At 38.4% G+C, this 16,005-nt stretch overlaps 2 protein-coding genes and 1 long non-coding RNA gene across 3 annotated transcripts; 1 reads left to right on the top strand and 2 right to left on the bottom strand.

Annotated features, from left to right (window-relative positions):
* Positions 1-165: 165 nt before the first annotated feature.
* Positions 166-890, bottom strand: LOC123318768 (39S ribosomal protein L32, mitochondrial). The gene has a single exon (XM_044905503.1). The coding sequence runs from the start codon at positions 817-819 to the stop codon at positions 223-225; it is 597 nt and encodes a 198-aa protein (XP_044761438.1). The 5' UTR covers positions 820-890; the 3' UTR covers positions 166-222.
* A 145-nt stretch (positions 891-1,035) lies between these two features.
* Positions 1,036-15,966, top strand: LOC123318763 (phosphatidylinositol 4-phosphate 3-kinase C2 domain-containing subunit alpha). The gene is made up of 22 exons (XM_044905495.1): positions 1,036-1,336; positions 1,399-1,627; positions 1,691-2,126; positions 4,957-5,197; positions 5,314-5,516; positions 5,719-5,821; positions 5,875-6,030; positions 6,083-6,303; positions 6,357-6,456; positions 6,511-6,719; positions 6,786-6,918; positions 6,972-7,179; positions 7,240-7,407; positions 9,638-10,084; positions 11,211-11,436; positions 11,492-11,641; positions 12,990-13,365; positions 13,427-13,582; positions 13,817-13,967; positions 14,028-14,184; positions 14,245-14,480; positions 15,762-15,966. Exons 1-22 carry the CDS (start codon positions 1,180-1,182, stop codon positions 15,964-15,966), a joined length of 4,668 nt encoding a protein of 1,555 aa, XP_044761430.1. The 5' UTR covers positions 1,036-1,179.
* Positions 2,171-3,269, bottom strand: LOC123318769. Its single transcript, XR_006538393.1, has 2 exons — positions 3,108-3,269; positions 2,171-3,039 (listed from the first exon to the last, which is right to left on the bottom strand). It is a non-coding gene; the product is annotated as an uncharacterized LOC123318769 (long non-coding RNA).
* Positions 15,967-16,005: the final 39 nt, after the last annotated feature.

Genomic DNA, 16,005 nt, shown 5'->3' with positions numbered 1-16,005 from the left:
ACTTAATAAACATTAGAATAATTTTGTATTGCTAAAAAATTTAGGTTATTGATCCCTCAGCAACAGGGATTCAACAATACTTCAATTCTAAGCAATGAAATCTCTCGAAAAGAGAAAGTGCATGTATTTTACTTCATTTGATTTAAGTAGAGAATGAAATGGAAGCTAGCTTGATTATATATTTGCATTACAGAATACAGCGACATTTTCACCAACATTTATTTAGCTCAAACCAGATGGTTCAACATCTTTTGTAGTGGCTGGTTGCTGAGTAGTTTGTTGCAAAAGATTCTTGCTGAACCATGGAGGCCTAGGCTTTTTCATTTCAACGATTGGCTGGCCTTCAAATTCCCCTTCCAGTGTGCTTTTTTCATTCTCGTACAATACTACGACTTCTTTTTCAACAGGCTGCAATCCAAGCTTTTCCTTGATTGCTTTACGCATTTCTTTGGTTTCTTTCATTATTCTGTTGTAGCATGTCGGGCATAGAATTCCTATTTCATGGTGATCTCCGCATGTGTTACAAACTCGTATATTGGTTTTTGGCACTAAAATTTTCAAGTGATAGAAAGGATTGCCAAATTTTCTTTTGAGTCTCTTTTCAATAGTTCTCCTATGTTTAGGAACAGCCCATAAAAATCCATCTCCTATAATATCTTTCAAAGAAAATTGTTTTCGAGGTGCAGCTCTCTCGATTCCTACAACAGCCAAGTTGAATGCATCAGGGGGAAATTTTCGATTCAATCCCAAAAAGCAATGAAGAGTTTGCTCAAGTTTGTGAATAGAATTTGTCAATCGAGAAATTAATGAAGAAACCATTATGATTCAATCTAAATTTACTGATTATTTTGTCCCTGCAGAAAGAGGTTAAGGCACAGAGATACTACTTTTATCATAGAATCAAAATTCTTCTTAAATTTATTTTCAACCACAGAAAAATATTAAACTTTTTCGTGGAGGCTGAGGCCACAACATCAAGATGAAGTACATTTTCGGAACACATGCCTGTAGCGTCAGATTTTGATGTTGTCAAATGATTTTTAGGTTAATGTTAATGTTGAAATGATAACAATTTACTTCTTCAAGTTTATAACACATATCTGAACATGACCATTTTTAATTATGAAATCCTGAATATTTAAACTGTACCTTGAATTATTCGTTTGACCATAGTTAAATATGGCACAGCAAATTGATTGGGATAAAAAGTATCAGGAGGACTTGGAAAGGGCTCAAGCGTTAAGTTTGGAGTCTTTAGCTTTAGAGCAATTCAGACAGAATAAGATATCACAAGAAAGAAACAAAATTATTTCTAGACCTCCAAAAAATGTCCCAGGTAATGTCAAACCTGTTGTGAAAGCAGGTATTCAGAAATGTTTCATTCAATTCATATTTTAGTGAACAGAGCTGCTTCTGTATCTGAAACTGATTGTGATAGGCGCCAATCTAAATCCAGACCAAGACCAGGAACCTCTGTATCAAATCAGAATAATTCTCTGCTGGCACCACCACCATCGTCACAGAGAAAAAGCAGTGGTTCTTCTAGTAGTGATATGCCAGATCTGATTTCATTTTCTAGTCCCCCCTCAAAATCTTCGAACCTTTTGGATATATGTAGCTTGCAACAGTGAGTAAATTAACACTTCAAAGAGCTCACCAAGGTATTTCATCGTTTATTGTATATTTTCAGATACAACCATAATCTATCTACTCCAGTCAGTATATCCCAAACAACATATTGCCCTGTGATAAATTCAAATACAAATGTCAACACAATTTCACCGCTGAACTTTTCACAACATTCACCTTTCTATCAACCTTACCAAGGTCAATTAGTACAACACCAAAAAAGTACATCTCACTACACAAACACTATTGGACAATCGCCTTATGGTTCTGGAACAAACAACATCTTCCTACAAAGTGATAAAGCTGTGTCAAATAGCAACATGCTACATAATGTCCTGAACGTCTCTCCATTCTCTCAGCAGAACAGGTTTCAACAAAATATCTTGCCAACAAACCTGGGCATATCCCCCGGATCTCCGTTTCAGGCTCCTTCACCCACTTCGCAGATATCTTTGCATAAAAATCTTGCGACAGACGTGACTGAAGCAGTAAATTTGGTAAGCAGGAGAAAGAACATTTTTTCTAAAAACGACTAAAGGAGAAGCTTTTCATTCTGATTTATTCGCTTTATAACTCATACATTTTTGAAGGAAGAGAACTTGGGATCTATGACTATTTGCTTTGTATTCTGATGAAAGAAACAAATGGTAGAATTAACATTGGCTGGGCAGTGATCGCTTAGGTTCGTAATTTTTTTGTAGATGCGGTTGTTCATGAGAAATCATTTGCCACAAGCCTCAACACTTGCAAGCTTGTGGTTTAGGAGATATCAACTTTTAAAAATTGAATTTTTTCCATATATTTTGACAACTTCGATGTACTTGGATCTATGTTCCAAGATTTTCATAGGTTATGTGAGTTAACCACAGAAGAATCAATTTTTGTTTCTATGGTTTGTATAATTCCGGTCGAAATTTCAAAAATTTGAATTTCAAATGATGGAGAGAAAACGAGTTATATTCAGATTTATGCAGATTTCTTCTTGGATGTAGGCCCGTAAAGGACCTGTTTCTACTTACGTAAACCAATGACAGTGACTAAACATAGAAATTATGTTCAAACTCGAAGCGAATCTAATGTTGAAATTACGAAAAAGCCGGATATTCAAGAAATTCTCGGTTTTTGCTCAAAAATTAATTTCGACAATAAAAATTCGTATATGTTTACATTCACCCTAAAAATATTCAGATCCTCAGCATTCAGCCACGAGAAAACAGTTTATTACACTTCACTGATGCAAATGATCACTTACACTAATGATTTTTTCAGGTTACAAGAAAATTCCTTATTTATATTTTTCCAGATAATTTCCTAACGTTTTAGCCAGATACATAATATTGCCGGTTGACACTCCATCCCGTATTGCGTAATTCTTACGCGAATGAATCCACTCACAAATCCCACTCAAATCTATAAAAAATAAATAGATCGATAATCTATCGATATTTTCCAATTCATTTCAGGAAACCGTAGATTACCTGTTATCTCTAAACACGTGCACTTGCGCTATCTAAGTTTGTGAAATATTCCTTCATTGGTGAGATTTATTCGACTCCGATCTACTTTTATGCGCTTTTAATCCTAATATTGTCTGAATTTATTGTGAATTTTGCAACATAATTAAATTGCATCAGTTGGGAGGATTGGTGAGTTCAGATAATAAAGTATTTTCCCGATAAGGTTATCGATTATACAGGTCGATCACGATCGATTCTTCAAATTCGAGATAAATCAACTGGTAATTTTTGCGTTGTCCACCCACGTTGTTCTGTGATCATGTGTCATCGATTGCGATATTTGAAGGAACGTCAACGTCAGTTGAATTTCTGTAAACCAATGAGATTGCTGAATAGGGGTGACGAAATTTGACTTGTCAGCGCGGTTCATTTCGAATTGATTTCGGTTTTGGATTTTTCTCAGCACATACTGCCTCTCAAATTCATCTACGATCATTCCTTTCTGCTCCTTCTTAGTTGTGGAATGCATGATAACCATAGAAATTTCTTGTTCTCTGTTTCTCTTATAAAACTGAAGTTATTCACCTTTCAGAATAAGAGAAAAGTTTTGTTCAACAAGCAGCAACGATATTTCTGAGCCCTGATCGTTACAATAATGGCTCCTCTAGTTTATTTCTTTGACACTCGCCCCGGTACCAATCGCTTAGCGATAATGTTCCTGCTTAGCCTGTTCTTACACACAATAATCCTAATACATTACTCATTTTCCAAGTGGCTGGGAAAACTTTATCGTCGGTTCGCGCATTAGTTTCTAAGTGTTTTCCGTGGAAATGCCGTCGTGTCCCAGACATAAGATGGGAAATCTGTCCTGTAGGACGAAGAGGTCTTACAACGTTCCACAATCGGGAAGTATTTCAAGTTTTTATTGGGTTATTTCACTGACCGCCTTGAACGAACGATAAGACTTTGATTGACCGTTAAAATGAGGTATTATGGAATGTGAGGAATTTATATCTATATTGATTTTTTTTTGTTTGGAATTCCCATTTGTTCTGAATTTGTTGAGAATTGTTAGATTGGTGGCATGAAGCTCTCCTTTACTCCAATAATGTGATAGTTAAAATTATTTTTTCATCTTTCAAAAAGAGTTCCTTGTTTGAATTTTAAACAATTTGTAATCTGTTGAATCGACTTAGGGTAGGTTATGGTCGTTTTAGTAGCATAATTTCAAGATATTCTGCGATCTCAAAAGCTCAATGAAGAACATAAGTAACATTTGACTCAATGAAACAGCTGTCAGCCCATACGGGTAGTTCATTCCTTGAATAAATGGAAAAAGTGGAAGCATCCTTCTATCAATTGTGTAGTTTAGAAAGGTGTAGGATCAAGTGTGACAAGAACAACAGCATTTGTAAGATCGCGTCTTGCTTCAACTTCAACAAAATAGCACGGCAATGATGGATAGGAAAAGGATTTAGCGCAAAATAATTAGATACATATTAGAACTGATACTGAATTTGAGATAAGAATAATTAGGATAAATTATCGAAACATTATCGCTTATTCTTTCAATGAAATCTGGAAGAAATGGCACAGACAATAGGGAAAACCCGTATGTCGATTGTTTTAAAATCTTCAGTTTCTCGAATCTTGAACTCAAAGCTTGATAATTCTGCTTATAAAATATATCGACTGGTCGTAGACTAGTTCTTTCACATAAAACATGTATGCTTTTATTCAAATAATAATCAACTGGGACCTTTCTGTAATGAAGAAAAGTACACCCAAAGAAGTTTTGTCCTATATACATATGGTACCCGTATTTTGTTGATCCAGCGACACATAACCTCATTTAACCTCTTTCTTACAGATTCCGCCTACCCTACCGCCCAAAAACCAGCGTAGGACGCCGCCGCCAATCGCCTTACCATCTTCATTGTCTTCCAATGTCAAGGCGCAGAGGCGGAAAAACATAGAGAATCTCATAGATCTGGCCTCGCTGAATTTGGACAACAACAGCGTCAGAGTTAGCATATTACAAGAGTTCGACCCTATTCTGAGCTCAAATGATTACAGCAACACGTTCAGAACGATCAGTCCAGAATGCCCAGGTACTCCACCTAACCAGCCTCAATTTTTCGTATTTACCTTCGATGAGCATGCGCGAGAGGGTCAAATTGAACACTTGCGACGGTCCAAACGAATTAACATTTTTGTTTTTGCCTAGATGACTCGACGTCGGTTTGTGGCAGCGTCTATGATGAATATGATCCATACGATTTCATTTATACAGGATCCGGTAATAACAGTCTCTGCGATCCTATGTACGCCGCGGTCAATAAAGCCGAAAGTTTGTATTCTTCTCCGGTCAGGACCAGTCAGGCTCACATTCAAACAGTAGATAAGGGTAGAACCGCCAAAATTGCAGAGGTAAGTTCAAGATTGGAACACTCTTCATGACATTAAAATAAGAACAAAAAAGTAATAATATTAACAAACCAATAAACTACAAGATTTGAAATAAAGATAAGTAAACTATCGTTAAATGTGTGACACTTATATTAAAAAAAGTTTAACTGGACGTTTCTTATGTTGATGCCATGTATTACTTTTGTCATGATTATCATTTCAGGTGAAAAGTAGTTTGGTAGAGAACATAGCTCAAGTTGATCCTATAGCTAAAGACGCCGACTCTGATCTTTTAGCCTTTTTCAAGATGGTACAAAACGTCAGAAGTAAGTAAATGTGTGAGACGTAAAAATGATTTATACATTTATGAATACTTCAGATAAGTACAGGTACAATGATCCAGACACAAATATGGGCTTTGTTATAAGTCCCATGGTGAACTATCAGTATAGAGAAGGAACCAGTATTAAATTGTGCATACACCCTGATTTCGATGGTGCTGATTTTGATAAACCTTTTATATTTACCTGTGATGGTTAGTTTGTCGCTCTCGCATGATTGCTCTTTTGTAAATGATCTTCTTGCAGTTACCTCAAGTATAGAGCACATAACCTTACAAGCCACTTGTGATCTAGAGGCCCCTTCTGAAATGAATTACACGTTGAAAGTTTGGGGTTACAATGAATATTTTGCCCCAACCACACTTCTTTCAGACTACGAATACGTCCATAACTGTATCAAATTGGAAGAAGACGTGCTTCTGGTCTTGTTGCCAGACAGTAAGGTGGATAAGTCCTTCGCTAGAACGGTAAACACCTTAATGGTGGAAGTTTTGAATCACTTACGCTTTTAATGTTTCAGCCAATAGACGACCAAAGAGATAAGCACATCGCTTTCGAGGACGTAGTCCCAACGGACCCAACTCTACACATAACCTACGATAACATGAGGATCGTGTTAGGTACGTGAGTTTAAAGGCGTTGAGTTTGAATCGACGACGTTTACTCTGTTTCAGAATTTCTCGAAAGTGAAATAAAGAAGTTGGAGGAGCAGGCCGAGCTGATTGTATCTTTGAACTCCCCGAAATTGTCGGATCTTCAACCTAACAAGGTTATACAATCGGTTAAATACGTGATTAATTTGATGAGTAGTCTGTGTACTATTGATATCATGGAGGCCGTGGATTGTTTGACGCAAACTTGCAATTCGTTTAGTATCAGACCGGTGAGATTTTTTTTAGGTTAGGTTAGGTTATGTTTTGAGGATACAACATCTTTTTTTTTTTTCTAGAATAGCAACATTTTCAGTGAAATCGTCGAGTGTTGCAATAAGGTTAAAGTGGCGGTGCTGAGTTTGATAGAGATGTATTGTTCGGCGTTTAGAGTTGACTTTAAATTGAAAAATAGCCTTTTACCGAAAGAACGTAAGTGTTACGTTTGTCTCGCGTGAGGTAATTTAAGATTTTAAAACTTTCAGCAATTGCCAACGTGAACGAGATATCGTTTCCTTTAACCATGAGGTTATGCGCTATCTATCGACCGAATGCCGAATGGAAGCACGATTTTTACCTTGCCGCCGCTCAAATCTACCACGGCACGAAGCCTATTAAAAGATGTATCCTATCTTTACCGTGCGTGAAGACCGAGGATCATTCCTGGCCAGCTAGGATAGTCCTGGATCAATGGTGAGTTCATTCGTAGACCGTTCTTCGCCGAATACGCTTCTTTCATCCTATTTTTCCAAGGATAACATTCGACGAGGTCCCTATCAGTTCTTTGTCGAGGGAGTCGAGACTGGTGGTCGTGATTTACGGAAGAACTGAAGAGCAGTCTGAAAATAACGACCCTAGCCAACCGAGATTCAAACAGGAGGAAATCGGTTGGGCTTCAGTTCAGCTCTTCGATTACGATGGGTGAGTAAGCGGCTTTTATGGAAAACTTACTAAAAATGTGCCTCCAAAACGGGGAAAATAGGTGTCGCTGCGATCGCTAGGTTGATCGGTAAGGGGTGGGGATTTAAGTGACAATTTGAAATGAACAGCCTTCATTTTATTTTAGGTTATATGTCATCGTAGTTTTTTCCGATGATTTTTCAAATACGTTTCTTCAAATCTATAATAAATATGAATTTTCTGATTTATATGCAATGAAATACAATTCACATTGTAAAGGGGACTAAGTAATGAGCTTTATTCATTCATAATAAATGACGAAATCAATGAAATTCAAAAGGAATCACTGATTGAAAAAATGATAACTACATATGTTTATCATTGTTTATTGAAAACAGGATATGTTAGTTGGTTTAATGTAATCTTCAAAATTATATACATTCGCAGTGAGGAGTAGAACATATCAAGACAACAAAAGGTAGCAATCTCAGATTTATCACTTATTAGAGTAGATTCTGTTTCCAATACTCAGCTGAGAACCGTTATAAACCATTTATTATGTTATGCCAACAAAATTCTTCAAGAATATCCATTTCTGAACCATGTAGTTTTACTGGTTACATATTCTTATTCAGAAGAGTCCACTTCTCACGAGGGATTACAATTTCGATATCGTTTATAATGAATCCATTATCTTGTTTGATATCTTCATCGCAAAATGCTCTTGACACACAAATTGATTCCGAGTCGATTCTTGTTGTAAGGTGTTTTCCAATTTTCTATCAAAAATGCACTCTGAAATTTTATCTCTTCTCCTTTTCTTTCCGATGCCAAAACACTCTTACACTAGCGCACCCTTCAACATTTCACCATGGTCATTTGTTGTTCTCTCATCAAAAATCGAAAATAATAATATTCTAATCATCTGTCAACAGGAAGACAGTTTACTCAGCCAACTTCAACTAGTTTAAATCAAAATTTCGCCATCCCGTGATTGCCAGCGCGGCTATTGACAAAAACGTGAACTACCTATTGGTACATATTTTAGGGGACAAACAATCTGTGGTCTAGCGATCGTTCTCCTACTCTATGGAGAGTACGAGAGTAGAGAGGAGGAGATCGATCGCTGCTTTAAGACCATAGAGTTTTTGTCCCCTAAAATATGTACCAACAGGGTAGTTCATGTTTTTGCCAATAGGCGCGCTGGCGATTACGGGATGGCGAAATTTTGATTTAAACTAGTTGAAGTTGGCTGAGTAAACTGTCTTCCTGTTGACAGATGATAAGAATATTATTATTTTCGATTTTTGATGAGAGAACAACAAATGACCATGGTGAAATGTTGAGGGGTGCGCTAGTGTAAGAGTGTTTTGGCATCGGAAAGAAAAGGAGAAGAGATAAAATTTCAGAGTGCATTTTTGATAGAAAAATTGGAAAACACCTTACCTCAAGAATCGACTCGGAATCAATTTGTGTGTCAAGAGCATTTTGCGATGAAGATATCAAACAAGATTATGAATTCATTATAAACGAAATCGAAATTGTAATCCCTCGTGAGAAGTGGACTCTTCTGAATAAGAATATCCAACCACTAAAACTACATGGTTCAGAAGTGGATATTCTTGAAGAATTTTGTTGGCATAGCATAATATATGGTCTATAACGGTTCTCAGCTGAGTATTGGAAACAGAATCTACTCTAATAAGTGATAAATCTGAGATTGCTAACTTTTGTTGTCTTGATATGTTCTACTCCTCGCTGCGAATGTATATAAATTTGAAGATTACATTAAACCAACTAACATATTCTGTTTTCAATAAACAATGATAAATATATGTTGGTATCATTTTTTTTATCAGTGATTCCTTTTGAATTTGATTTCGTCATTTATTATGAATGAATAAAGCTGATAATTTTGTCGCCTTTCAATGTGAATTCTATTGCATATAAATCAGAAAATTCATATTTTTTATAGATTTGAAGAAACGTAATTGAAAAATCATCAGAAAAAATTACGATGACACATAACCTAAAATAAGGCTGTTCATTTAGAATTGACGCTTAAATCCCCACCCCTTATCGATCAACCTAGCGATCGAAGCGACTCCTATGTTATAGAAACTTTAATCCATAGAAGTATAAAAATCTGTGGTCCTGTCAGGGGTGGATAAATCGACGGACGACGAATACGCCGCCATGATAGATCTGTAATTTTAGGCGAATCTTACTAACCAACCTTTGGATGTTTCAGTTTTATGGTGCAAGGCAGTATGCTGTTATCCATATGGCCCAAAGAGTCGAACTTCATTTACGGCCCCGCCCCGCCGGCGGGATCCAACTGCGATCCGGACCATTCCATAATCGGCATCGACGTCAACAGTCCCGTCGCGATCAGATATCCCACCCTGGACGATTCAGAGTATTCGGTCGTGAAGGGCGACTTTAGCAGCCTGGACCAACAGACGCAGGAGCAGCTGTTGGACATCAACGAGATGGACATGCTGGAAAAGGTCCCGCCCGATATAAGGGAGGTGTTGTGGGAGAAGAGGCACTACCTCTACCACCTGCCGCACTGTCTTCCGAAAGTCCTGTTGGCCGCCCATTCCTGGGAGTACTCGTGTCTGCCAGATCTACACGGCATTCTGCACGCCTGGACGCCGCTCAGTCCGATCCAGTCTCTCCAGTTGTTGTTGCCCACGTGAGTTGTTTCTTCCTATAGACTTAGAGAGGTTAGAATCACTCGATTGGTGGGAGGTCCATATTCAAATTCTTTTAGACCCGTTTGCACCAAACGCACTTAGTGTTAAGTGACCCTTAAAATGAACCCTTAACTTAAATTACGTTGCACCAACTGTTAAGTGACATTTAAATGGCTAAAGCTAGACTTAAATTTAAGCGCTCCTGTAATGATCACTTAGGTATTTAAGGGCGGGATTCTAACCTAAAATAATTTGTTGAACTGGCTGCAGAACTTCCCATTTTTGATAGATTTTGAAAATTGAATGAATTCATCACTGAATACCAAGCCTTTTCTTTTGCCTTTATTGTAATGCCATCAGTGTTTTTTAATTTTCAATTTGGTGTCACAAATCATACTATAGTTAGCAACAAACTCTTTTCTTCTGTTAAGAAGTTGAGTGCCCTTCGTAAATTACCACCACTTGCTTGGCAATCATTCACCGTATTCGTACTAACAAGGGCAATAAGGATATTTTCTTCATGTTCCTCTTCAACATTATTAAAACAAATTCACACAAGACCTTACAAAGAAAGTGTTGTACTTATATAAACTCAGGTACCTTTTATTTGACAATCATTATCAATATTAATGCTAATTCAACAACAAAAAGTTGTTACTCTTTGATAATATTATAATAATATCCTTGACACCGACTGACAGGACAATAAAGTTAGGTTAATGAAATGACAACGATCATCGGCAACCGGCCAACCAATGAAATGGCTTTATTGGACTAGGATGAAGTTGCACCAAAATAAAAAACTGAAATATCACTAGATATAAAAACTTAAGGGCCCCTTACTTAAGATTCCGTTAAGCCACAGTCGTGCAACGGGGAATAAAATTAAGCGTCCCTTAATCTGACACGCTCGAGTATGTACAATGATCGTTTTTACCATTTCGACAGGCTGTCTTAGACAATTCCCCCTATATACAGGTATAATTTGTGGTAGAGGTACTCATCAGGCTTTATATCAAACTCACAAGCTCGAGTAAATCCTGAATTTCCCCCTTGGGCTCCCCAACTATACAGAATATGATTAATTCGAAGGATTACGGATTAAAGTGTTGCTTCATTTGGTAGATTTCCCGATATCGAGGTGCGAAAGTGCGCTGTCAAGTGGATAAGTACCATGGGCACTGACGGTTTGGTCGACTATCTGCCCCAGCTGGTGGTAGCACTGAAATTCGAAACGTACGAGAATTCCACGTTGGCCGAGTTTCTCTTAGATCGCAGTTTGAGGTCTCCAAGATTCGCCCATTACCTATTTTGGTTGCTGAGCCACAAACTGCCCGGCTCTGTGCCTCAGGTAAATCTTTGAATTACGATGGTTTGGTGCGTAACGAAATTCCGCATATTTTCAGAATAACACTCTGGACATGAACGAAAAGGATCAAATCAATATAAAGGAATCGAGGTACCACAGACGGATGAAGCTAGTACTCAGGGCACTGTTGGCGATATGCGGCGAGGCATTGAGGAATTGTTTCTTATCTCAGCAAATTCTAGTCAAAGTATGTACGAGGATATATTGAAAAATTCTCAGCCTACTATAGAACCAAACAAAAATTCAATGTCGAAATATTTTATTACTCAACATATTCTAATCTTAATTGGATACATTTATTACAGCGAACCTGCAACGTCTCTAGACCTATAAAAAGATATTTCTTCTTTCTCTGCAAACCAGACCTCCACAGCTTTTATTACCTCCTTGTTGGAAGAAAATTTACTACCTTTTAAACTTTTTTCAGTTGGGGAAAGAGATGATAGTCGGATGGAGCCGAATCTGGTGAATAAGGAGAGTGTTCTAGTAATTCAAACCCTAGATCACAAATTTTTTGCATGGCAACATGAGATTTGTGTGCTGGGGCGTTGTCCTGCAAAAACAAAACACCTTGGGGTAGCTTTCCGCGTCTTTTCTCTTTAATTTATTCCCGTAGAGTGGTCAGTAATGTCGAATAGTTATCTCCGGTTATTGTTCTACCCTTATCCAAAAAATCAATCATGATTACTCCATGGCAATCCCAAAAAACTGAAGCAAGAACTTTTCCAGCAGATTTTTGGACGCGAAACTTCTTAGGTCTTGGAGAACCAGAGTGTCGCCATTCCATCGATTGTTGCTTTGTTTCTGGATCGTAGAAATGTACCCAAGTCTCATCCATGGTAACAATTCGGTTTAAGAAGTCTACATCGTTTTCAAATCGATCACAGATCGAACGCGATGCTTCTACCCTTGCACGCTTTTGGTCAACATTCAAACATTTGGTGATCCATCTTGCAGCAACTTTTCTCATGTCCAAATTGACGTGAACTGATGAACGCGTTCGTATGGAATATTCAGTGCTTCAGATATCCGTTTTAGCCCCATTCGACGGTTCGATAAAATCATGTCATGAACTGCATCGATATTGTCGGGAACTGACACAAAAACTGGCCTTCTCGATCGGTCATCACTTCAATGGAAAATTTACCTCTTTTGAAGCTTGCAGTCCAATTTTTCACGGTCGCATACGAAGGACATTGATCACCAAGGGTATTAAGCATATCTTTGTAAATCTGTTTACCTCTTAACCCTTTCATATACAGGTACTTGATGATGGCTCGATACTCCAATTTTTCGATTTTCACAATTTCGGTGGACATCTTCTTTCTTTTAATTTATTGCGTAGCTCTGGTTCACTTTTTTAACCTCAAACTTCAAACTGACACTTCTAATGAGTTATTGTTCGTTGCTATGGTAACGCAATATTTTTTTAATGCATAGAACTGGTCTAGGCTAACTAGATCGTATCTCGATTTCCGTTACAGCGGTCTTCGCTGGTTCAAGCGACACTCAACGTAAGTTAAAAACCTTTTCAGAATCTGAACGACATCGCGGAGAACGTGCAGAAATCCAAAGACTCGCACAGGCAGGCCAACCTGCAGCAGGCCCTGCAATCAGTCGACGCCAACCTGAGAGACGCCGAGACCAGCCTGCCGCTCTCGCTGACGCTGCGCGTGGCCGGCGTGCACATACATTCCTGCTCGTATTTCTCGTCAAACGCGCTACCCCTCAAGATAAACTTCCTGGCCCCGGACAGATCCATCGTGCCCGCCATCTATAAGGTCAGCGACGACCTGCAGCAGGACATGCTCACGTTGCAGATGGTCAGGATCATGGACAAGATGTGGCTGAACCACGGCCTTGACCTGAAGATGGTCTCGTTCATCTGCATACCCACCGGGAAGAAGAAAGGTTGGCATTGTAACAGTTTTGAGACTTTTATTTCGAGGATTATTGTGTTGAATTTTTCCAGGAATGATCGAGTTGGTTAAAAACGCCGAGACCTTGAGGAAAATTCAGGTGGAACATGGTTTGACGGGTTCGTTCAAAGATAAGCCAATTGCTGAATGGTTGGCCAAGTATAACCCTTCGGAGTTGGAGTACGGGAGAGCTGTCGAGAATTTTACTGGTAATATGTTGAAGCCAAAAGGCAAGACTGTCGAATTTGTTATTATTTATCATTAAACTCGAACCAGAAGCGCAACTTCTAACCATTCAAACGAACAACTGTCAATGATTGACGTGACCTACTTGTCGCGTTTTGAAATTTCACCACCAGGTGGCTAGAGATGAACTTGAATCGCCATCATTCAAAAAAACGTATCCTATCCTTTGCCTTACTCAATTTTTACTATTTTTTCAGCCTCGTGCGCCGGTTATTGCGTTGTTACCTACATATTGGGCATTTGCGATAGGCACAACGATAACATAATGTTAAAAACCTCTGGGCACCTTTTCCACATCGATTTTGGAAAATTCCTGGGCGACGCTCAGATGTTCGGCAATTTTAAAAGGTGAGTTGCGAGGAACAACTACAAGAAGCGTTATGAGCTTAATAATTTTACCATCCTCAGGGACCGCGCCCCGTTCGTCTTAACCTCGGACATGGCTTACGTGATAAACGGAGGGGATAGACCGTCGGAAAAATTCCACCAGTTCGTCGACCTCTGCTGTCAGGCCTTCAACATAGTGAGGGCGAACGGCAACCTGATCTTGTACATATTCACGTTGGTAAGTCGACGTTTGGTGCCATTTTTCGCCTAAATTCTTCACCGTTTTCCGATCTTCCAGATGATGTCGTCGGGCATGTGCGGCGTGACCACGGAATCGGTAAATTACCTGCACAAAGCCCTGCTGCCCAGGATGTCCAATCCCGAGGCCGCCGCCTACTTCGCTCGGCTCATAGAGAGCTCCCTGAAGTCCTGGTTCACGCAGTTCAACTTTTTCCTCCACAATTTGGCTCAGTTGAAATTCACTGCCGAACAGAACGACGGCACACTGCTGTCGTTCGTCCCCAAGACATACACGTAAGTGTATTATGATATACGTTAATCACTAGTGATTAACGAGCCATTTTTCACTGATCTTCTATCGAATATTCATTAATCGCTTGTGTTTATGAACCGGTATTCACTGGTCTATAAACTCAAGGCTCTGGACATAAAGATATTGCTAAATAGCAATATTGAGATGCGATAGAAAGTAATCATATATTGAAATAAATGCAGATTTTGATGAAAATGAGGTGAGATATTTTGGAAATGATCTTTTCACGATAACGGATGAAGTAAAATAATACAGGGTTGTTTCTAAAAGTGAGGCGTTTTTTCGACTGAAGATAGAAGTCATCGAAATAAATCATTTTACCAAAAATTTTCTATATAAAATATTCAGGATGGCTGAGATACAACCCCTAGAAGTTCGACGAAATTTCATTGAATTTCAAGTACGGGACTGTGGAAGGTGACTCCGGCATCGCAAAAACGAAACAAAACATAAACATATGGCTGGACAATGAATGGTTCAGTACCAAGTTCATCGGATTAGATGCATCAGGTCACTTTTGAGAGAATCATAATTGTTGTATCGTGCAATTTAGGGTGAAAAAAAAATGTAGAAAATCGAGGCAGTTTCTTGAAAGTGCTTATGTTAGTTATGTTGAAAAAGTTCCATTATGTTTCCCCATTTCATCCCATTTTTACTACGATTGTTGGAATGTTCGAACAAGAAGATTGTGATGCCCATTGTGAAAAAATTCGTGAATAATTTAGACGAATTTTATTGGTGAGATTTTGAAGTATCATTCTATTTTTTACACTTGTGTCCTAAGTCTCTTCTGTCAGTTGGTATCGAAACGAGCCATTTCATAAAATCGTGTAAGTTACTAAAAAATAATGAGAACAATTCGGCAATCCTAAGTTTCCATTTTCATTACTACGTACCTAAATATCGAACGAGCCAATATCCCAAACGAAATCACATGGTCGAATCAGGAGATAAGTTTTTTCCCACAGCTTTTCGATAATTCAGCTAACAAACGGTCTAGGGTCGTATTAGGATCTATTTCAGTAATCGTTTTAAATATTTTTTTCAACTTTGTCATTTTGAAAGTTTTGTATAGGTGATTTTTGGTGAAACGCTTCATTTTGACCAGGTCTACCTTCTGTTGAAAAAAAAGCCTCACCTTCGAATACAACCTGTATATGGCCGAACGAGTCTATCCGATTAGTTGCATCATTCTCCCCCATTCGGTTCGCTAGATTCTTCTAGTGGACTTGTAGTTTTATGAGAGTGATTTTTTTTTGCAGCATGGAATCTGATGGCCGGTTGAAACACGTCGAAGTGGTGAGTTATAGGAAGCGTTACGACCCCGATAAGTACTACGTTTACATTTTGAGAGTGTACAGAGAAGATGATGGACAACACATGGAAATACAGAGGACGTACAAGGAATTTTGTGAATTACATCAGAAGCTGTGTATCTATTACCCCCTTGCCAAACTTCACAGGTGAGTTATGCACAGAAACTCAAGAAGATGAGGTTATGTTGAT

The sequence above is a fragment of the Coccinella septempunctata genome, chromosome 8 (assembly GCF_907165205.1).
Source record: "Coccinella septempunctata chromosome 8, icCocSept1.1, whole genome shotgun sequence".
Classification (NCBI taxonomy): Eukaryota; Metazoa; Arthropoda; class Insecta; order Coleoptera; family Coccinellidae; genus Coccinella; species Coccinella septempunctata.
The sequence above is the reverse complement of the archived record's forward strand: the minus strand, read 5'-3'. Positions and strand labels throughout refer to the sequence as shown.

Bases quoted from the DNA above. Each gene is read 5' to 3' on its own strand.
- LOC123318768 (XM_044905503.1), bottom strand. From the start codon at position 819: ATGGTTTCTTCATTAATTTCTCGATTGACAAATTCTATTCACAAACTT.
- LOC123318763 (XM_044905495.1), top strand. From the start codon at position 1,180: ATGGCACAGCAAATTGATTGGGATAAAAAGTATCAGGAGGACTTGGAA. The intron at 1,628-1,690 runs GTGAGTAAATTA...GTATATTTTCAG, and splicing joins GATATATGTAGCTTGCAACA to ATACAACCATAATCTATCTA. The intron at 11,437-11,491 runs GTAAATCTTTGA...GCATATTTTCAG, and splicing joins TGCCCGGCTCTGTGCCTCAG to AATAACACTCTGGACATGAA.